We start from the raw sequence: 21,123 nt of genomic DNA, 5'->3' as shown, positions 1-21,123 counted from the left end.
AAATGAGACATCCTACCAATTTATTTATCTGGGGATGACAGACCCTACTACAAGAAAGGTTTTATTATAGGCTGTATTTTTCCTCTATGGAATGATGGGAGAAAAAAAAAAAAAAAAACTCATTTAGAAGTATTAAACTGAAATGGTCAAAGAAAATAAAAATGTATTGTAAGTCCTTAAAGTATCATTAAATTCCCTTTATGACAATTAAGCTGATGGTGCAAGTGACATTGAACACAGGTTTGTGCTAGTGTGCAGAATGACAGTGATATTAAAGTAATTACAAAGCTTAAGAAATATTTTAGTACAGTCATAAAACATTTAAGTGCATGAGACTCTGCCCTTCCAGAGGAAGTGTGTGGCTCTTAAAAGAGCCGTTGGGTTGATGTTGACAGCAGGCAGCTGGTTACTTGGAGCTGGTGTACTTGGTGACGGCCTTGGTGCCCTCGGACACGGCGTGCTTGGCCAGCTCACCGGGAAGCAGGAGCCTTACGGCGGTCTGGATCTCCCTGGAAGTGATGGTGGAGCGCTTGTTGTAGTGAGCCAGACGAGACGCCTCACCGGCGATGCGCTCGAAGATGTCGTTGACGAAGGAGTTCATGATGCCCATGGCCTTGGAGGAGATGCCGGTGTCGGGATGGACCTGCTTGAGCACCTTGTACACGTAGATGGCGTAGCTCTCCTTCCTGGTCTTTCTGCGCTTCTTGCCTCCCTTGCCGGCGGCGGTCTTGGTCACGGCTTTCTTGGAGCCTTTCTTGGGCGCTGGCTTCGCTGGTTCAGGCATGATGAGTTGTCGATACTTTACAGCAACGAATGATGTCTTCGTATCAGAACGACTGTTTTTATAGGCAGTTATGCAAATAGCACTGTGCGGTTCCCCGCCTGCGATTGGTCGAGTTTCGGCGCGTGATCGTGAAGCGGCTGCACGAGAAATTCTCCCACAGAACTACAATGGATAGAAAAGATATTCTCATTTAAATTCAAATTAATGTGAGCGTGCTGATGTTTGGCTGGTACTAAACAGTGCGACGTAAACGCGTTTTAAACGCAGCGCTGGTGCAATAAATTCAGAAGATGTTTGTTTTGCCATAGTGAAGGCATCATTTTGACAAACAGCCCAATTCAATAATGAACCTTCAATCTGAATTTCGCACATTGTACAGAAATGAAACACTGGACATTTTCATGACAACGTGATGAAAGATCAAAGGCTGCCAAGAGTTGTCTTGTGCCAGAGATTACCATGATGCACCAGGAATGTACCAGTCTATCTATTTTATTTCTATGTCTCTAATCATTCAACTCCACACAAAGACTTCCTGTAACTGGCAACCGCGTGCGGGCTCCACTCCCCCAACCCCCATCCATTCATACCAACTTCAAAGACACAACAGTATGATATTAAATATGTTTTTACTTATTCTATTAGGGGGGGTCACTTTAAAGTAGACAATTTCTTTATAAGCTACATTGAGGTGTCAGCCTATTAAAATGTTACTCTTGCATGTGTGCACACAGCAATATAATTTTCAATAACAACATAGATCCAGGAGCAGACCCGCTACTACTACTACTAGAAATCAAATGCATTAATTGATCATCTTTAAAAACAGATTACAGCGAGATTTAGATTCAGGTGGCTGGATTCAGAGTTAAATGTCACTTACAAATCTATTGTAGCCTATCATATTAGCATTGTCATATCAGATATAATCTATTCCCAGAAAATTGACCGTCAATTCATGATAGTCTCTGAATGTTAATGGGTTAGGGTTAGATGTGGTAATAAAGAAAATAAAAAAGCTTAGATGTTCTGCCTCCCAACAAGACAAGAGATTCTCCACAATATTTATCCAACTAACTGTTGAGAAGAATTGTAGGCTACTTTCTTCACTAACCAATTTGAATCCCTACGTCACATTTAGTTTTATGAATATATTATAGTAGCTGCCTTTGTCGATGCTGCCTGAGGAAGAGCGCCAAGTTTGAGACGCGTTGCAAATGAGCAGCTGCCCCACCAAGCCTAATTGTGTTCATTTTTTTCAGCACTATTTCTAGCAAATAAATCTGTTTTTTTGTGCATTATATGGTTTCCCACCTTTTCTATTTCATGTAATATAGTACACTAATCAAGGTTTGGGATGAACTAAAATCCTATTATGTCACACACTACATGATTATTAGTTTAGAAAGACATTCACCTGCAGATAGGGCTCTAGACTTTGTAGTAAACTTTATTGTTAGGAAAATTTAACACTCAAATGCAAATTAACCAAGACAATAACGTTTTTCATCTTTTTCTCACGAGATGATTCATTAACAAAAACAAAGGCTACAATCAGATACATATAATTTTATTTCCTATAATTAGGTGTTCGGTTGATTAATGTTATGGGACACTCACCTTTCAAGGAAAAACGTGCCTAGTTCTTGTTAATTAAGCAAGTTGTTCAATGAGAACATGCAAGAAATAAAATAAAAAACGGTAGAGTAGTAAATTTGAAAACATTAAATGTAAAATGATACGCAATTTCAACAAGAATGCGTTCACATTGTTGAAGTGGGATTCATAGAAAGTCATACCGATCTGAGATTATGTTTTGCACATTTAAACTCCATGTGTAGGAACGGTGAGTAAATATATAAATTACAGTATTAACATAATCTGGTCAGTGGAAAAGTAACGTATAGGCTTATGCATTTAACAGTTTACACGGGTAAACACATAAGGAAGAACTTCTCTTTGCTTGGAAAGTGTGGGCGGCTCTTAAAAGAGCCTTTGTGGTTTAGTTGACGGTAAATGAAGTTAACCTCCGAAGCCGTACAGAGTGCGGCCCTGCCTCTTCAGAGCATAGACCACATCCATGGCGGTGACGGTCTTCCTCTTGGCGTGCTCGGTGTAGGTGACGGCATCACGGATGACGTTCTCCAGGAAGACCTTCAACACACCGCGGGTCTCCTCGTAGATGAGACCGGAGATGCGCTTCACCCCGCCGCGGCGAGCCAGACGGCGGATAGCGGGCTTGGTGATTCCCTGGATGTTATCACGGAGGACTTTACGGTGGCGCTTGGCGCCTCCTTTACCGAGTCCCTTTCCGCCTTTGCCTCTTCCGCTCATCGTGCTGATTCGTTTAGTTCAAAAGTAGAACAAACTGATGCAGAAGCTGAGCTGCTGAATCGAATGGTTCTTGTAGGGACAGCTCAGGACTGGCAGTCCTCTTCAGTCCCTGTTTTCCAATTGAAGTGGGTCCGGAGGGAAGGAGTGGGAAAAGGAGGTTTTCAAGTTCACCATCAGTCCGCTCACCTTACTCACCATGGGATTCTTTCATCATATTTTTTTTTTTCTCTTTTCTTTTTTTTTTTCTTTTTTTTTCCTTTTTTTTTTTCTTTTTCTTTCTCTTTTTCCTTTAACTAGGCTACTTTCTTAATATCAAGAAAATAAAAATGGATAAAACGAATAAAAGTGTCATTAGTAGCCTATCAAAAGTGATAAAAAGGAGAAATAAAAGAGCTATGAACAATAAATGCAACACTGCAGGATTGCCCCACTATTAAAGAGGTATAAGAAGAATATAAACCATAAAGTCTTTGTCCTTTAAAATATATGTGGTGGTTGTATCAAGTTCCTGTATCAATATTTCAGTAAGACAGACAGGGGAGTGCTGCAGAGGTATCTGGGTGGGTCAGTTTTTTCCTCCTCTATGGCCGGTTGCAGTGATGGGTTGGTTTCAGCTCTGTGAAGATATTTTTTTCCCAAAACGGCAATTCTTTCATGTAATGTCATCAGGCCAGAGAGTTGGTGGGTGTATTTATTGTTTGTATATTTGGGTAGTCTGTAGCACATTTTAATGGCGAGATTTTGGATAACCTGAAGTTTTGTGAGTTGTGCTCTCCCTACATTGCACCAGGCAGGCACTGCATATTCGAACAGTGGTCTGATGTAAGACTGATAGACCCGCACAGCGGTTTCAGGATTCGCTCCTCCTTGTTTTCTGCAGAGCACTTTCAGATGATTAAGTCTCCTTCTCGCTTCTTTCTCTATTGCAGCTATGTGTGCCGTCCATTGCATGTTCTGTTGAAAAGTCACACCTAAAAATTTTGCAGTGGGGGTGGCCTGCAGAGTTTCTCCATATAGTTTGAGATCTGTCTGCTTATTTTTGCGTGGGTGTTTAGAGAATAGCACACATTGCGTTTTTGTGGGGTTTAATTTTACCCTCCACATATTTGCCCAGGCTTCCATCTCAGTGATGCATCTCTGTAATTTTTTTCCAGCATATTGAGCATTTTTTGATGAGGCCCAGTAACAAAGGTCATCAGCGAATTGGGAGACTTGTCCCTCTCCTCTGGGTGGGTAGTAGATGTCACTTATATACATTAAAAACAGCAGGGGACTGAGAGCTGAGCCTTGGGGCACCCCAGCTTCTGGGGTAAATCTGCTGGAGGTTGATGCTCCCACTCTAACTGCAATCTCTCTCTGGGTTAAAAAACTATTTAAAAGCACCACCATTTGTTGCGGGAGTTGTAGATTACAGTCCAGCAGCCTGTATATGAGTCCTTCGTGCCACATTTTATCGAATGCCTTTTCAATATCAAAGAATACGGCAACCGTTACCTCTTTCTTATTAAAACTCCGCTGGACGTCTTCTGCCAGCCTTAGGATATTGTCAGTTGTACTTCTTGCCTTTCTGAATCCTGCCTGGTGGACCCCCAAAACTCCTATGGCATCAAAGTGGCTTTGGAGCCTGTCAGCCAGCACTCTTTCCAGAAGTTTGCCAAGGTTACTCAGGAGGCTAATAGGCCTGTAATTGACAGGCAGGTGGGGATCTTTGTGTGGTTTGGGAACCATAGACACCAAGGCTGATTTCCAGGGCTTTGGGAAATAACCTACATGGAGGCAGAGGGTATAAAGGTCTGCAAGTATGGTCAGAAACTCTGCTGATGCTTCTTTGATAAGCCGATTGTCCACTGTATCTTCCCCAGGGGCTTTCACTTTAAGCTTCTTGAAATGCTGCTGGAGTTCAGTTATCGTGACCACTTTGATTAGAGGATGATTGATTTCTATATTTCCTAGGGGTAGATGGGTAGGCAGACATACCTGGCGCTCTACTATTTCCTTCCACTCTGGATCGAACAGGGGGTCATCTGGACATGAATGTACATTTTGCAGGTGCTCTTTAAAAACATATGCTTTTTCTTTTTCATCCTCGACCATTTGGCCATTATGTCTTAAAACTGTAATTCTTGAGTTATTTTTCTTTCCATTAAGCTGATTGATTTTCTGCCAAAATGTTTTGGGATTTGGGTCATTGTTTAAGTCCGTATAGAACCTGTTCCATGTTTTTTCTCGTTCCTTTCTGATTGCTTTCCGTATTTGTGTTTGTAGTTGGTTGACTTTTTGTTTGATCTCCGGAGACCTTGTTTTCATAAATTCTCTTCTTAGTCTTCTTTTTATTTTAATAAGCCGCATCAGAGAAAGGGGGAGGTTCTTTGGGCCTTTAGGATCTCCTCTAAGGCTCACTGAACTTTCCCTGGCTGTGAGGAGTATCTGTCCGAGCAAGATAGATCTTTGGTCGATGGCAGAAGGTTCTGGATCACATGGAGGAAGGTGGGCACTCTGGTTGGCAGTAGAGAGCTTGAATGCTTGCCAGTTTGCTGATTTGTAATCATATCTTGTTTGTCTTTTAGCAGACTGGACTTCAAAACTGAGTGAAGTGAGTATTGGTAGATGATCGCTGCCGATGTCACCGCAGACAGAAAACATAGTTACTCTTCCGGCTAATTCTGGGGTGCAGAGGCAAAGATCTAAAATATCCACCGAGTTGTGCGTAGTGGAATAATGTGTTGGCTCATCATTGTTAAGAAGAACTAGATCAGTCTGCTCGATTATAGTATTCAGTATAGTACCCGACTGATTTGTGCTTTTATTATTGAAAGCTGAATGTTTGGCATTGAAGTCTCCCATTATGATTGCTTTCTTCTCTTGGAGAAGAATCTCTTGGAAAAGATGGGGGGAAGGAATTACACCAGGAGGACAGTAAATTGACATCAGGAGTATGCTGGAGTTAGGACAGAGCTTAAGTCTTGCAGTTATGAATTCGTTACTTTGGGCTTGTTCTGGGCTTACTGAGATGATGGTTTCGTTGTATGTAATTGATCTTTTTATGAGCAGGGCAACTCCTCCACCTTTCCCCTGAGGCCTGTCTCTTCTTAGAATATCATAGCCTGGTAGGGAGAAGTCTATGTGTGGGGAAAGAAACGTTTCATTTATAGAAGCTGCATGAACATCCTTTTCCTGTAGGATGTGGAGGAGCTCTTCTTTGTTTGATCTAATTCCCCTTATATTGATATGTAAAATATTTAATTGGTCCATATTGTTGTTCATATTTAGAAAGGCTATTTACTGAAGATGTTTCTCGAGGCATTTCCAGATGGCTTCGTATTGTTTTTTTTCCTGGCACAGACTCTTAAGGTAATTTTGGAGATCGGTACATTGCACCAGGGGTCTGGAGGTTTTCTGGCCGGGGTGGAGCTGAGAGAGAGGCTGGGTCTGGGAGGATCGAATCATGGTCTTCTCTGCTCAGAAAGATTCATTATATAAACCTGCTTTGCGGACCTAAAAGAGGAAGGAAAGAGCGCGCTTAGCTGGGCGGTGCCAAACTCTGCAGTCCTTCCCCCCACTCTCATATATATGTGGAAAGTTAGCAGAAGCTACCAGCAACCTTATTTCCGGTTAGGCAAGTTGCCTTCAAAATAAAAGTTAGAAAATTGGACGCGGCGGCGGTGGATTGAGTCCATAATATCCCCGAAACTCATTTCGGGGATATAATAACTACTTTGTATAAAGATCAGGCAAAGATCACACACACACACACACACACACACACACACACACATATTGTATATGTATAGTTATATACACTCTACTGGCTGGTCATCTGTTGCTATAGCAACATTTATCATATAAGGGCCAACAAGTTGTGTGTTGAGAGATGCCCTTCTGCACACCAGTGTTGTAAAGAGGTGTTATTTGAGTCTGCCTGTTCTCTGACCTCTCTCATTAAAAAGGTGTTTTCACTCACTGGATGTTTTTGGTTTACTGCACCATTCTCTATGAACTGCAGTGCGTGAAGATAGCAGGAGGACAGCTGTTTGAGATGCTGGTACCATCTGGCACCAACAGTCAGACCGTGGTCAAAGTCTCTTAGATCACGCATCTCGCCCATTCAGTTTGGTTGAACAAAAAACTAAACCACTTCACAAGGTCTGCATGTGTGTGGTGCGTGGTGGGAGTTCTGACATGTTGTTTTCAGTACAATACTACGGTTTTCATGTTATTAGGCTATAGTATAGGAAATGCAACATAGTGCACAAACACAGCAGACTTGGCTATGTGACAACTGCCCCGGTCTCCCCTACATGAATAGGCTACAACAAGCATGACTTCTTTTGCATGATGAAATCACCAGACATTGTCAGCAGCATGTTTAGATAACCTCACGATTGTTTATATGGCTACCATTTATTTTGTTTGTTTTTATTGATTACAGTTATATTCAGCTCTGTGATTATATTCAGTCTCTTTTTTCCTGCTGAATTCTATTACTTTTGCTGCTGCAACGACCTGGAAACGTAACTTGTGGCACTAAAGCACGTTGTTTATCAGATACCAAAGGTTTGAAGATGAACTTCATTGAGATTTAAAAACACTGAATGTATGATGTCAATTTGGCAGCAAGATGACAAAACAACAGTGATCTCATGCCACTCTCCATTGCCTTTTAAATTTGGCTCTACATTGTCCGTGATCAACACATTTAATATCAGAAAACACTATCCTTTGTTCTTTATGGTTTAAGTAGGCCATCTTACTTTTTAACAGCATGTACAGGAATTTAGACCATATTAGCCATGTATTTAGTAATTGAGGGTTCACATTTTTAGGCTACATTATCAACTAGGTAGCCTACGTAACTAGATTGACAGTCAAAATCGTGAAGTAAAGAGATTATAATAAATGTAGGCAAAAGGTTTTGGCCTACAAATTGTAGGTAAGTTACCATCTAGTAGTTTTGTATAATAACAGAAAGTTGCACTTTTGCAGAGATGATTGTTTGGCTCTTAAAAGAGCCTTTGTGTTGTAAGGAGAGCAGCTGGTGTGTGATGTTTACTTCTTGGCAGGCTTCTCGGTCTTCTTGGGCAGCAGCACCGCCTGGATGTTGGGCAGCACGCCGCCCTGAGCGATGGTGACTCCGCCCAGCAGCTTGTTGAGCTCCTCGTCGTTGCGGACGGCCAGCTGCAGGTGACGGGGGATGATCCGGGTCTTCTTGTTGTCGCGGGCGGCGTTTCCGGCCAACTCCAGGATCTCAGCGGTCAGGTACTCGAGAACAGCCGCCAGGTAGACGGGGGCGCCGGCACCGACACGCTGGGCATAGTTGCCTTTGCGCAGCAGCCTGTGGACACGGCCGACCGGGAACTGGAGCCCGGCACGAGACGAGCGGGTCTTTGCCTTGGCGCGAGCCTTTCCGCCAGTTTTGCCTCTGCCACTCATTATGAAGTTTTTCTAGAGTTACAACTCAAAGAAAATGTGAAGCACAACAGAAACCCTGGATTATATGTCCTCGGAGCGGACGGGGCGGTTCATGTCCGTCCAATCAGAAAAGAGGCTGCGGGCAGAGAAGCAGCGGGCGGCTGAGTTTGAATTTTAGGAAAAGCAATGGCAAGAACCAAGCAGACCGCTCGCAAATCTACCGGAGGCAAAGCCCCCAGGAAGCAGCTCGCCACCAAGGCTGCCCGTAAGAGCGCCCCGGCCACCGGCGGCGTGAAGAAGCCTCACCGTTACCGGCCCGGTACCGTGGCGCTGAGAGAGATCCGTCGCTACCAGAAATCCACCGAGCTGCTGATCCGCAAGCTGCCCTTCCAGCGCCTGGTCCGAGAAATCGCTCAGGATTTCAAGACCGACCTGCGCTTCCAGAGCTCCGCTGTCATGGCTCTTCAGGAGGCCAGCGAGGCTTACCTGGTCGGCCTGTTTGAGGACACCAACCTGTGCGCCATCCACGCCAAGAGGGTCACCATCATGCCCAAGGACATCCAGCTGGCCCGCCGCATCCGCGGAGAGCGAGCTTAAACCTTCTGCTGCAGACACCAACCCAAAACGGCTCTTTTAAGAGCCAGCTCAATCCTCACTACCAAAGAGTTAAAATTGTTCTGCTACTGTATTACAATTACAGTCATGAATCTTAATTATTATGTTAGTGAAGTTTCTTCTACTTTCTGTTACCACCAACTGGAAATGATTGGGATTGGTTCAATCTGACTTGTTTGACACTTTGTTTTGTTTTATTAGGGGTCTCTGAAGTTATTGCTGGTATTACAGCACCTTAATTGTTGAGACTGCAGTGATACAAATAATTACTCACATACATTTCTTCAAATCTTTCCTTACTTTACTAGAATGGTGTGCTATGGATGGACAGTTGTGACATGTGTTTTGTGAATCTTAACACATTTTGCATTCAAAATTATATACAATATTTTATAAGCTACTATTATAGTATACTATCTTATTTGTAGCCTACTATGTATTTCACTTGTGTTTTATTACCTGGATTCTTGCATTGATTGCTCATAAAATGTGGTCTGATCTTCATCTAAGCCATAATAATGGATAAACCAAATCTGACCGCATACAAACAATTGTATTTTCTTTTTCATATTTTTATTGAAGATATTGTTTAAGCATTCACTGTCTTAGATGTAAAAAGTATGTGAACCTTTAGATTCTTCTTACAACAACAACCAAACATTTCCTGTAGCTGCTAACAAGACCTGCACAACAGGTAAGAGGTATTTTGCATTTCAATAAGCTTCAGGTCAGGACTGTGACTTGGCCATCCCAAAGTGTACATTTTCATCAGTTTAAGGCCCTTCTGTTGGAGATTTACTTCTGTGCTTAGGGTCATTCTGTGTGACCCGACTTCTGCTAAGTTTCAGATCACAAACAGTTACGCTGATATTCTCCTGTACAACTTCCAGATACAATGTAAACTGAAAACACTCCATGTACAACCCTGCCACCTATACTACTCCTAGCCCATCCTGCTATATGGCCTAATCTGTTTCTACTCACTCCTCTCTGTCTCCAATAAGAACATCCTCCTGAAAACTCCTGACTCACCTCCAACTACCTCTAACCGTATGCCTGATGTGTTGTATGTTATGCTGTAAATGTATGTTTCTTGTGTTGGTGTTTTCAGTGTATCTGTGTTTCACCTGTACTGTCTGTGGAAACAAATTTCCTCTTTGAGGACAGTAAACATCTATTCTATTCTATTCTATTCTAATATTCAGTGAAGAGAGCGCAAAGGAAGTGAGGCATATGACCGATAAGATCCAGTCATTTTACACAGGATCCGATATAACTATCCCGTGTGCCATTTTGGATGAGCACCTTTGCCTAATGGTGTCCTATCATTTGTTTTGTTTCCAGACATCTCATTTGCTGCTGAGCAGACACGGGGTGGCAGGATGGCCTAGTGGTCAGTAACTGGAAGGTCCCAGGTTTGATCCCCACGTGTCACACTGAAGTGCACTTTGGGCAAGACACTGAACCCCACCTAGACTGATGAAGAGCAAAGTTTCTGGATATTCTACACCAGCCTGATCTTGTGTGAAATGTGTGGCTATAGTTACAAAAAGTACAAAAAGTAATCTACAAGTTTGACATTGAAATAGCTTGGTGGAAAATAAAGGAGTGGAGGCCAGGGCAGTGGATGGGCGTAAACATTTGACTTTAACTCCAACAAACCAGGCTCAATTTAAATAGTAATACCACTACCACTACCACTACCACTACTACTACTACTACGAAGAAAAGTCCATCATTATATCTGCAAGTACACCATAAAAAAAATGCAATTCTTTGTAGAATTATTTTAAAACTCTTCGTTTCTTTCTTTAAATGAGGTTGTGCCTGCATGCAGCCTATAGTCTGAGGAATGTCTCAGAGTGTGTATTAGCCAACTAGATGCTTTTTCCTCAGTCAGTTTGACCAAATACATTGAGATACTTTGAGAGGAAGCTCCATCATTTATATTTTCAAAATATTGAGTTATTCATCTATGTTTTTGTTTTTTTTCTGTGTGAATTCATTATTTACTTTAAAATAACAGAATTAATAAATAACAGTAGTTTTGGTATCTGTGCAAAGTGAACTGGAGTCTTTGTATGAAAATAACACAATGTCAACAACGCAAAAATGATTATTATTGTATTGCCATTACATTATTTGTCCTGTACAGGGTAATGTTCAACTTGTCAGCATTTTCTGGGGTGGTCTTTGATAAACTGCAGTATATATTGTATGTACCACTACTTTTTACTGATATGAGCTGGGATGTTTCTAACCTCCACATTCTCAAACAGTGCTTGCTGCATTTGCTTATATAAACTCCCACAGAAGACAAGACATTTAAGAACCTATTGGCACTGGATTTAACTCCCAATGACATCTTGTAAGTGTGAAACTCTGGTGTGTTAAATGTGTTCCTAATGTAAGTGTATACTACTGTTTTAGTACCATGCATGCACACATTAGTATTATGCTTATATCTGCTGTCTACTGTATGTATCATGTACTTGGTGAGAGCTGGAATATCCTGTATGATGAAGAAAGAAACATTGACACAACACAATCAGGGTTTTTACTTGTTTTTTAAAGCATCTTTTGCAAAAGCTCCCACAAAGCAATTTACTGAGCAATAAAATAATGCAAAATAAGAGAATAAAACAATCAAGCCTATTCTTTGCAAAGAAGGGATTTCCCTAAATGTCTCTGTATAGTACACATACATCCCAAATATTCTCATGTGGTCCTTAGGCTATATGACTAATACAGACTTGAAAAACAGAAAGGGTGAGAATTAATCCCTAAACACACCAGCTCTGAATCCAAATCTCAAATGAAAATGAAAGAAAAACAATCACCCTACAATGGCAATTAGAGGGAAAACAAATGTCATTTAGATTACAACATATTCAACATGGCTTGTCAATACATTTTTACCAAGTAATATAACATGTTAAATGCTTATATGGATTGTGCTAGCTACATCAATATTGTGGCATTCTTATCTCATGTTCATACAGAACTAAAGAACAAAAGGTTAGTCATGTAAAGGGCTGCATGTATGAGAAGGGATTAAGGCTTGCCACGCCTCAGGTGTCACAACAGAATAGATGTGTGCTTTTTCAAAGCCATTGAAGTCAGTAGACAAGCAAACTGTGTAAGCACCCATGTTGTCAAAGAGAAGCCAGTCTCCCACTTGTAACTCAGGCAGGCTGCAGTCGTCAGTAATCTTGTCCATGCTGTCGCAGGTTGGACCCCAGATGACAGACCGGTATCTCTGCTCACTGCTCTCAACTGTCTATGTAGAGCAAAGTAAAACAACTCAAGATGTGATTAACTTGAAGCGATTATAGCAACAAAAAAATATGATACCTTCATGATACTTTTAAAAAGTTGGCATCATTCATTTTTGACTTCTTGGATTACTCAGATACATGTTTTGAAGGGTAAAAATGATGCTTGAGATTAGAGACACCAAACATATCACACAATTTTAAATAATGGTTTACAGATGATGACACTGATGATACATTCCTCAAATTCTATTATCAAGTAATCCAAAGTAAAGTCCAATTATGCCCATGAGTTGAGTTAATCTAATGTATACATTACTGATTACAATTGGTAGATGGTAATTGGTACTCTTCAACAGAACACATTTTATTTAAAGTTAACTTAGCTGCCTGCACCAGAATTTGCATCAAGCCTACATTAGGTTGGGTTGTTGTGTTTTACCCTGTGAAGGTAAGGTGCAAGTTTGCGATGGACAGGATCACTGATGAGGAAACTCATGGAGCCATACACTCCATCATTAATGTAGTACATCATCACTCTGTCAGGGATGTTCTCCTCGCTATCTGAAAAAAAAAAAAAAAAAAAAAAACACACACACAACATAGTGAAATTTGGAGGGTCATTCCTGTATGGGCTGCAGATTGAAAATGCCAATAAAGGATGGGCATGACCATTATGTGCCGGGGCCGGGGAAGATGCTGCCTCAAGCATTCATTGTTTTATTATGCCAGCAACAGACGCTAGGTTCCTTTCATTTGAGGGCAAATGGCCAGCCACTCCTGCTGAGGGAAGCCCACTATGCCCAGGGTGGTGGTGTGGAATGGCCAGTGGGGTAAGCCTGAAAATGTTCCCCTATCCCCTACTCCCACCCCAGGCCCCACAGCTGACAAGGGATGGGCATCAGACAGGGCCCACCCCTCTTTCAGGGGGGCTGCCTCCTACTCCAACTCTGCCTCCACCCCATGCCCTTCAGGGGTGGGGGGTGGACAGCGGAGTGCCACACATCCAGTGAGTCTGATGAGGGGGTGCTAGGCATTCTCAGTTTCGGCACAGAAGAGGACGATGTCCTCCCCCCAGGGCAAAAGTTGGCTGAGGTGGAAGAAATGGAGGGCGAGCATGAATAATCATCTCCCCTCCTCTGAGAGATCACCGCTAGGGCAGCTAATTCTCTAGGAAATGACCCGCCAGCGGTTCAGTGTACTACCCCTTCCAGCTTTGACAATACGGCTCGGGGTCGGCCTGGCCCCTTCCTAGTGCCCCTCCATCCTGACTTTGAGGAGGTCATTCCTAGGCAGTTAGAGAGGTGTTTGGAGCCAAGTTGCTGGACAGGAATTTGTAGGTGGCTAGTGTCAGTGCAAAACTGAGAAAGATTTGGCCGTGGAACACTGCCTCCTGGATCAGGACATAGCAGCCCTGGTGTCCCCTTCCATGTCTGTCTCAGGGAAACTCCGTTGCTCTTGGCATTGTATCAACACCATAGTCACAGGAGGTGAGAGATGGACTCTCATGAGCCCTGGCCATAGAACTCCAACAGGTTTCCTTGCTGCTCTCTAAGCAAATGAGCGAGCAGGCTAATGTGGGCGGTAAGGCCTTGGTGGCTTTCTGGATAGTGAGGTGTCATCTCTGGCTGTCCCAGTTCATGCTGCAGGCAGAACACTGCACTTGTCTGCTGAGACTTCCTGTGAGCTGTAAGCCATGTTTGGCTGACACTAACAGGATGCTTCAGCGGGCCTAGAAGGCCCTCTGCTGTGCTCAGGATGTGTCAGGGGTGCTGATGCGGAACCGCAAGTAATGCAGATGGGCAGCCACTAGGGATGGGACAATATATCGTAGTACAATAATTTGCGATATAAAATCATGACGATGTACATCGTGGCATATAACGATGTGCATTGGACGTAGCTATATTGTCTGCCGCTGTAATCTGCCTGCCTCTGCCCCTCCTTCTCCTTCTCCACCCATTACACAGTGCAAACACTTTGCAATGCAAAACCACAAAGCCAAGTGGCAGACATGGCGGACAAGGAAGAGGATATTTGAGTAGAGCTTGGCGGGTGAGACGAGCGGCAGCGTTGTTTCACAGGAGCTCTACAGCGAACGTGGTGTTGGCTTCCAAACAGACCCTGCTACAGCTGCCACAGCACAAACTCATTATGGATGTTCTGGATCGAATAGAATCGAATTGTGAGATTACCACATCGTCCCATCCCAAGCAGCCACTCGACCCAAACAACTGTTGTAGTCTCATTGCGTGGTTTCTTAAAATTAAAATTGAGTCATTATCTATCATTATCTCTGATCATTGGCTTCAGGAGACTATGCTCCACAAGCTGTATGGAGTAATTTTATGTATTTTTTTGTTATTTTTATGCTCTTTTCAGAACTCTAAAGATTGGTAGCCAAAGACTTCAGTTGTTTTTGGAGAACGCTGCTATGAAGTTGTTCTGGCAACCTCCGGGTGTGTTATATGGACTACCAAACTTCACCTGTGTTTTGACTGGCATGAGGGTGAGCAGATAATGACTGAATTTTCATTTTTGGGTGAACTATTCCTTTAAGGGCACTCAAAGGATCATTCCCCATAGCAGGGGGCCAGCTTTCCCACCGTGGGATCTGGATAGGTTTTTGGGTGCCCTATGGCATGAGCCCTTTCAGCCACTTGAGACAATGGACTTGAAATAGCTGTCACTCAAGTCAGCATTCACGATAGCAGTGACATCAGCCAGGAGAATAGGAGAGTTGCATAATTTGTCTGCACACGGGAGCTGCTGTCAATTCCTGTCAAACAACACAGGAGGTCTTATGTCCAAACCTCGCATTGCTCCTCAAGGTGCTCTCCAAGTTCCACTGAACAAATTGATTGAACTATGCCCCTTCTACCCCCCTCATGAAGGTGAGTGAGATGTCAGTGTTGTGTTTCCTCACAGCCTTGAAGGTGTAGCTATATCCAGTGGACACAGGCACACAGGAAAACAGATCAGTTGTTTGTCTGTTTTAAATCATCATGGCCTTGGACAACAAGTATCCAAGCAGCCCCAGAGCCAGGACAACTTTGTTGCTGCTACTGTACTGCTGTCTCCCTTTGTTCCAGTTTTAAAAAACATTCTTATATCCATTTTGTTGTTGCTACCGCTCGCGCAAGACAAAAAGCTAACCAACGTCTTGAAGTCCACTGTCAGAACGTCAGAATGGCAAAGCTTCACAAGGTCCTCACATTTACGCTAGCTCTTTGAGCTGCCAATTTTTTGCTATGGTAGCCTACAAATAACACTAGCCAAATTAAAAAGACTCTTACACCAATGTGTATGTTTCAAACATTTAAAATCAGATTACCAATCAGCTTTGTGCCTATTTATTTCAACAATTCATTGTTTCTCCCGTTTTTTTCTGCAGGCCTGGGAGGTGGGGGTGGTTTGTAGGGATGGGGGGACTTGGGGTCATCTTGAGGCGGGCTAAGCCCATCCTTGATGCCGGGGCTGTATCCGAGTCTAGACTTCCGCCGCATTGTGGAGACAATCCAGCAGGCATACAAGGAAATGGATATGCCAGCCCCAGTGAGAGTGCAGGTGCACTCCACATGGGGTGCAGCGACTTCTTGGGCCTTGGGGTGAGGCCTTGTGCTGAGGTTTGCACAGCAGCTATTTGGTCAGCCCCATTCACCTTTGCCAGGTTCTACTGCATGAATGTGGCAGCTGGCACCTCCTTAGGAGAGCGGGTGTTAGTTTGGTTTCTGAACTACTGAGTGGACAGTGAGGGGAGTTACATCAGATTCTGTGTATTGGTAAATGACTGGATAAGCAACACTCAACACTCACTGTGGCTTCAAAAGACATTTCTATACATTACTGTTGTGTTCAGCTGCTTCCTCCATGACAACCTTTTTGGCAAAGACATTCACTGCCAGTGTGAACAGTGACTCCATGTAGTATCGCCCCGGTTCAGCGATAATCTGCACCCCGCAGTCAAGGGGAAAGAATTCATCCAGGGCCAAATTAATGGCTGCTGAAATCTAGGATGAAAGGTAATAGGTGTAAGGCATATTTCACAGATGTTATATTTACATTTCAGACATTTAGCTGACACTCTTATGCAAAAAAATAAGATAAAAAAAAAAAGAAAATATGGTTAAATTCCTAGATCTCTAACATTACAACCAACCAAAAGGCAAGGCTTCCATATGTTTATGCAATCTATGATCTGTGTAATTAGAAAAGATGAATGGAAACCAAACCACACATTTTGATACAATTTCCTCAACATTGCATAACAGTTGTTATGCTCACTTGAGGTACATTTATTTTTTATTTTTTATTATTATTATTTTATTATTTTGTTAATAAAGAAATCCAACAATACTTAGCAATCACAAGACATTTGTCTGATAAATAATGACATATGCAGCTACATATGCATTTCTTTGTTATCATCTTTGGACAGCATGGACAGCATGGCATCATGACATAAGTTGGCAAGAAACTTACGCAATCCTAATCTTTTTTTTTTTTTTTTTTTTAACATTTTGTTTATGTATTTTGGTTCTCACGTTACTACAATCTACACTGAGGAGGCCTATGTATTCTGCATCCAACCAGCTGAAATTTGCTTGACAGTTGGATGGAAACAAGAAACATAAAATAGATAAGGTAATTATTCATGTGTCCTTAGAATGTTAATTTATGGTTTTTTTTTTAGTTTTTTTTTATGTATATGTATGTTTTGAATGTATGTACCAACCAATGTTGGTTGGTAGTGTTTTTCCAGGATAATGGGTGCAACAGTTTGATCCTGTACCACCAAATAGACATCTGTTACACTAGTTTATCACTGTATTTCTTTAATGAAAACTTATTACATTTTACCTCTTCAAATTTCACTTGAACGTCCTCGCTCCCAGGGAATCCTCCACCAATATCCAAGAGACTCATCTGGAAGCCCAACAACTTCTGAAAAGGAATAATAAAAGCAAAAATACACAACATGCCTATGGTATAAGCACTGTTGGGGATAACAGGTTACGTAATCACATTACTTTTCCCGGTAACACAGTATTAATGCACTACTGTCTAATTTTCAGTAATCACATTAAAGCTACTGACCTGGTAAAAAATCACGTTACTTGCGTTAAACACCGAATTTGAAAAGAGTTATGAAACACTGAGTTAATACAATTCGTTTTTGAACGGATATTATATGGCATCTGGCTTGCCCATTTCCGCTGATACTCGCATGCGTGCACAGACAGCAACTGCTACTGTACTGCAGTGGGATGGAAAGGAAATAGAGACGCAATGACAGAGAATGCTGGATGCTTTGATAAGTGGGGATCGCCTGCTCTCATTATTTAGAATTTACTTAATGTAAAGATATGAATATCATTGTGAAAAGTTATGTCCAGGCCAGAAACACCTATCCAGTATCCACAGTTGCAAACTCCACAAGCAGTCTGTCCAAACAATTGATCAGACGATATCGCTGTGTGACTCGTAGCGAAAGATCACCGACCCTGTCCCCGACAGATGATCATTGATAATTTCTCTCATTGAAATATTTTACTTTGAGGGAGATTCCGAAGCAAGCAGACAAAAAATAAGCCTCTTTTGGCCTATTCAATAGACCTGTTGTTTCATCCCGACCATACATATTGGCTATTGACCTTATTCACATGGCGGCCATTTTGAACACTCAGGGTGGGAAACGCTATCTGGAAAAGCAAGTCCAGCTCTGTACTACTGTTGTGAACCAAGATAGATCATACAAACATTTATCATTTCACAGATTCTCCACTGAAAAACATATTTGAAATGAATGGAACTCAAGAATCCAGAGGGATGTTTACATTTTAATATATTTAGTCCATTAGCTATCAGAGCCTAGCCTAGGCAGCTAGCTAAGGTTAAGCTAGCTTAAGTTTAGGCATGTAAAACGACTTTGGTTAAAAATGTGTGTCCACAAGACGTAATCTCACATCTCAGAGTTCATGCTCATTTCACACAATTTTATGACACTGTGTTGTACACTAAACATACACCATGTGCTAATGTGTCAGCATGTATAATCACAAAAAATACTAGGGCTGCCCCCTAATAGTCGACCAAACGTTAGTCGATGAGAAGAGTCTTAGTCAACCAAGTTTTCATTGGTCAGTTAGTCGCAGGAAAAAAAAAAACCCTCAAACTCCATTCGGGAGCTGCGCCTTGTGTTAAAAAGTTATTAGACCAGGGTTGCCAACTTTGGGTACCTGGCTGGAGTGAGATTTTGATGCCATCAAACTACAAAGCAAGGAATCTCTGTCTGTCTGTCTGTCTGTCTGTCTGTATCTATGTATCTATGTGTGTGTGTGTGTGTGTGTGTGTCCTTCGCGTATCTCGACAACCGTTCGTCCGATCTACTTCACACTCGGCGGGTGTATTGCTGGGGACCCGAGGACGTGCAGTGTCGGATTTGGTGCCATTTGGACACGCGACACGTTCAATATTAATAAACTTTGAATAAACAAGCGAACAGCGCTCTGTGCAGCAGCGGGGCTCAAAGCAAGCGACTGATAGCCTACGTCTATTATGTGTTTTTTTCCCGTGAACCAGAGTGTATTTCACCGGTGTTTCTGACAGCGAGTAGCTGCGACTTGGGTGTGTTTTTTCAAAAAATATATATTTAAATAATTTAATTAATATCATAAACGTGCAACGACTAGTCGACTAATGGCTTGAACTAACGACTACTAGTCGACTATGAAAATCTTTGGTCGGGGGCAGCCCTAAAAAATACCATAGCATAATAAATACTGGACACGCAAAGATGACACTGCTAACTTTTTTGTTACATAATGCCAAATTTATCAAATAAAGTACTTCTCAAACACCAATATATTTTTGTCATGTTGATATTAATGTCATTATTGCCACTTACTGCTATGTCAAAGACATGTCGGGCATCTGCTATGGCCTGCCTGTAAGCCGAGCTGTCGGTGCACTCGCAGCCTACATGGAAGCTGACCCCAATGACCTCCAAGCCCAGCTCTCCAGCTCGCTCCAGCAGCTTACCAACTGTCGCCAAATCGGCCCCAAACTTTGAATTGAGTCTTCTCAGCGATTTGGAGTCATCCACTGCAATGCGAAGCACTAGTCTGGACAGTCATTCAGAAGTCTCATATTTAGGTCATGAATGCAACAGTGTGATCAGGCTTAGAAGTAAAATCATCAGGATTTGGTCACTTACTTAGCGTTGGCATGACAATGAGCAATTTTTGAGAGTTCTTCCTGGTTATCAAAAGTCATCATCTGAACTCCATGAGTGGCGGCATATTTGATATGGTGCTCTGGTTTGCATGTATGTGCATAAATGATTTCATCTGGTGTCACTCCAAGGGACAGGGCCAGCTGAATCTCTGCCTGTATTTGAGCAACAAGTGTTTCAAATGATTAAATAAACATACTCCCAAAGGAAATAGAGGAAGGGTACCACACATCTTGGAACTTTTTTTTTTTTTTTTCAATGAGAGAGAGAAACACAGAAGGAGAAAGAGGGTGAAAAAGACAAAAGGAGAGTGGTCGTGATAGATTTCCTTCAAAATACATCATCAGTACCTGGCTGGAACAGTCAAACCCCGTCCCCAGAGCACTCAGCATCCTGATAACTGCTGGAGTGTTGTTGCACTTCACTGCGTAGAAAGGCTTGACTCGAGGCAAGTTATTAAGCCAACAGAGGTGCTTCTTCAACAGAATACCTAGATTGGCCACATGGAAAGGTTCTTTGCAGTCCTGATTGAAGCAGAATAAAAAAAAAATTGTGAGAAAATGTAGATCTCAAGACTCTTTTTATTATTTCACCATACTGTGACTATGGCAATTAGTGGGATAACAGTATTGTGACGATGACTGTGATTGTACTGGTCTCGCTAGATGCCCCTGTAAACATTTATTCAAATAACTCCAGGAGAACCAGGATCTTGTTTTTGAAGTTTACTTGAATGTGAATGTTTCTTTTTGTAAAACTGTAACAAACACAAAATGGCATACTAAAATTTCAGATGCAACAATGTAAGTAAAAAATGTGTGTATAATGTTAGCTTAATTTAGGAAACTAGTTTTAGCTGCAATCATGTATCTTCATTAATTGCTAAAATAAACAATTCACCATAACTCTGCTACAAACAAGACTTATAATGATGGAAGGAAAATGAATAACAAATGAACACTACTTCCTGTTTATAGTAGGCTGCACTATAATTAACTGCCACTAGGTGCCTCCACTGGACACAAACATATAAGTGCAATACAATGTTCAGAACAGTAATTAGGGATGGACGATTCCACGTTTTTTGGAGTCGATTCAGACTCCGACTCCTTGTGATGGAATTGATTCTAAATCGATTCCGATTCCAAATGAAAATCAATACAAAAATGTAAGTTGTACAACAAGACTAATTTATTACATTCCCAGCAAACATTTAAGCGTCGATCAGGGGTCTAATCAACATTGGTCGTGGAGGTCGATACGTCGTGGAGGGGCTGATATGAAAGTTTTTCTGACGTCGGTCTTTCGACCCACGTCGTTTCAACGGCTCATACACGACATCAATCCATGTCGTTTCAACGTGTTATAGACAACATTATTTCAACCTATATAAAATGTACTTTTAAGCCACCAAATCCCCACACTTATGAAAAAAAATAGAATTAAGCTAAATTTCACATATTTCTACCTTG

The 21,123-nt window shown here is 42.0% G+C and overlaps 6 protein-coding genes across 8 annotated transcripts in view; 1 reads left to right on the top strand and 5 right to left on the bottom strand.

Moving 5' to 3' along the window:
• psmd3 (proteasome 26S subunit, non-ATPase 3) overlaps nt 1-21,123 on the bottom strand; it is a 66,987-nt gene that overhangs the window by 41,857 nt on the left and 4,007 nt on the right. The gene's annotated exons all lie outside the window — the stretch shown is intronic.
• LOC144539507 (histone H2B 1/2-like) lies at nt 35-790 on the bottom strand. Its single transcript, XM_078284823.1, has one exon. The coding sequence runs from the start codon at nt 782-784 to the stop codon at nt 407-409; it is 378 nt and encodes a 125-aa protein (XP_078140949.1). The 5' UTR covers nt 785-790; the 3' UTR covers nt 35-406.
• On the bottom strand, nt 2,746-3,126 carry LOC139911118 (histone H4). Its single transcript, XM_071898618.2, has one exon. It carries the CDS (start codon nt 3,116-3,118, stop codon nt 2,807-2,809), a length of 312 nt encoding a protein of 103 aa, XP_071754719.1. The 5' UTR covers nt 3,119-3,126; the 3' UTR covers nt 2,746-2,806.
• LOC144537829 (histone H2A-like) lies at nt 8,141-8,548 on the bottom strand. Its single transcript, XM_071898606.2, has one exon. It carries the CDS (start codon nt 8,546-8,548, stop codon nt 8,165-8,167), a length of 384 nt encoding a protein of 127 aa, XP_071754707.2. The 3' UTR covers nt 8,141-8,164.
• On the top strand, nt 8,714-9,335 carry LOC139911117 (histone H3). The gene has a single exon (XM_071898617.2). It carries the CDS (start codon nt 8,714-8,716, stop codon nt 9,122-9,124), a length of 411 nt encoding a protein of 136 aa, XP_071754718.1. The 3' UTR covers nt 9,125-9,335.
• Nucleotides 12,002-20,063, bottom strand: LOC139911107 (ornithine decarboxylase-like). Of its 3 annotated transcripts, none has more exons than XM_071898601.2 (7): nt 20,002-20,063; nt 19,634-19,806; nt 19,325-19,541; nt 17,278-17,361; nt 16,260-16,427; nt 12,860-12,973; nt 12,002-12,422 (listed from the first exon to the last, which is right to left on the bottom strand). In XM_071898601.2, exons 1-7 carry the CDS (start codon nt 20,041-20,043, stop codon nt 12,162-12,164), a joined length of 1,059 nt encoding a protein of 352 aa, XP_071754702.2. In that variant the 5' UTR covers nt 20,044-20,063; the 3' UTR covers nt 12,002-12,161. The 3 variants fall into 3 exon arrangements, with proteins under 3 accessions (XP_071754702.2, XP_078140855.1, XP_078140856.1); XM_078284730.1 differs by having other exon boundaries at nt 12,389-12,422; nt 12,835-12,973; XM_078284729.1 differs by lacking the exon at nt 20,002-20,063 and having other exon boundaries at nt 19,325-19,521; nt 19,634-19,727.

This window comes from Centroberyx gerrardi, chromosome 7 (genome assembly GCF_048128805.1).
Source record: "Centroberyx gerrardi isolate f3 chromosome 7, fCenGer3.hap1.cur.20231027, whole genome shotgun sequence".
Classification (NCBI taxonomy): Eukaryota; Metazoa; Chordata; class Actinopteri; order Beryciformes; family Berycidae; genus Centroberyx; species Centroberyx gerrardi.
The sequence above is the reverse complement of the archived record's forward strand: the minus strand, read 5'-3'. Positions and strand labels throughout refer to the sequence as shown.

Bases quoted from the DNA above. Each gene is read 5' to 3' on its own strand.
- LOC139911107 (XM_071898601.2), bottom strand. From the start codon at position 20,043: ATGCTGAGTGCTCTGGGGACGGGGTTTGACTGTTCCAGCCAG. The intron at 16,428-17,277 runs GTAAAATGTAAT...CTTTCATCCTAG, and splicing joins TTCAAGTGAAATTTGAAGAG to ATTTCAGCAGCCATTAATTT. The intron at 12,423-12,859 runs GTAAAACACAAC...TGCTCTACATAG, and splicing joins TTGCACCTTACCTTCACAGG to ACAGTTGAGAGCAGTGAGCA.
- LOC144539507 (XM_078284823.1), bottom strand. From the start codon at position 784: ATGCCTGAACCAGCGAAGCCAGCGCCCAAGAAAGGCTCCAAGAAAGCC.
- LOC139911118 (XM_071898618.2), bottom strand. From the start codon at position 3,118: ATGAGCGGAAGAGGCAAAGGCGGAAAGGGACTCGGTAAAGGAGGCGCC.
- LOC139911117 (XM_071898617.2), top strand. From the start codon at position 8,714: ATGGCAAGAACCAAGCAGACCGCTCGCAAATCTACCGGAGGCAAAGCC.
- LOC144537829 (XM_071898606.2), bottom strand. From the start codon at position 8,548: ATGAGTGGCAGAGGCAAAACTGGCGGAAAGGCTCGCGCCAAGGCAAAG.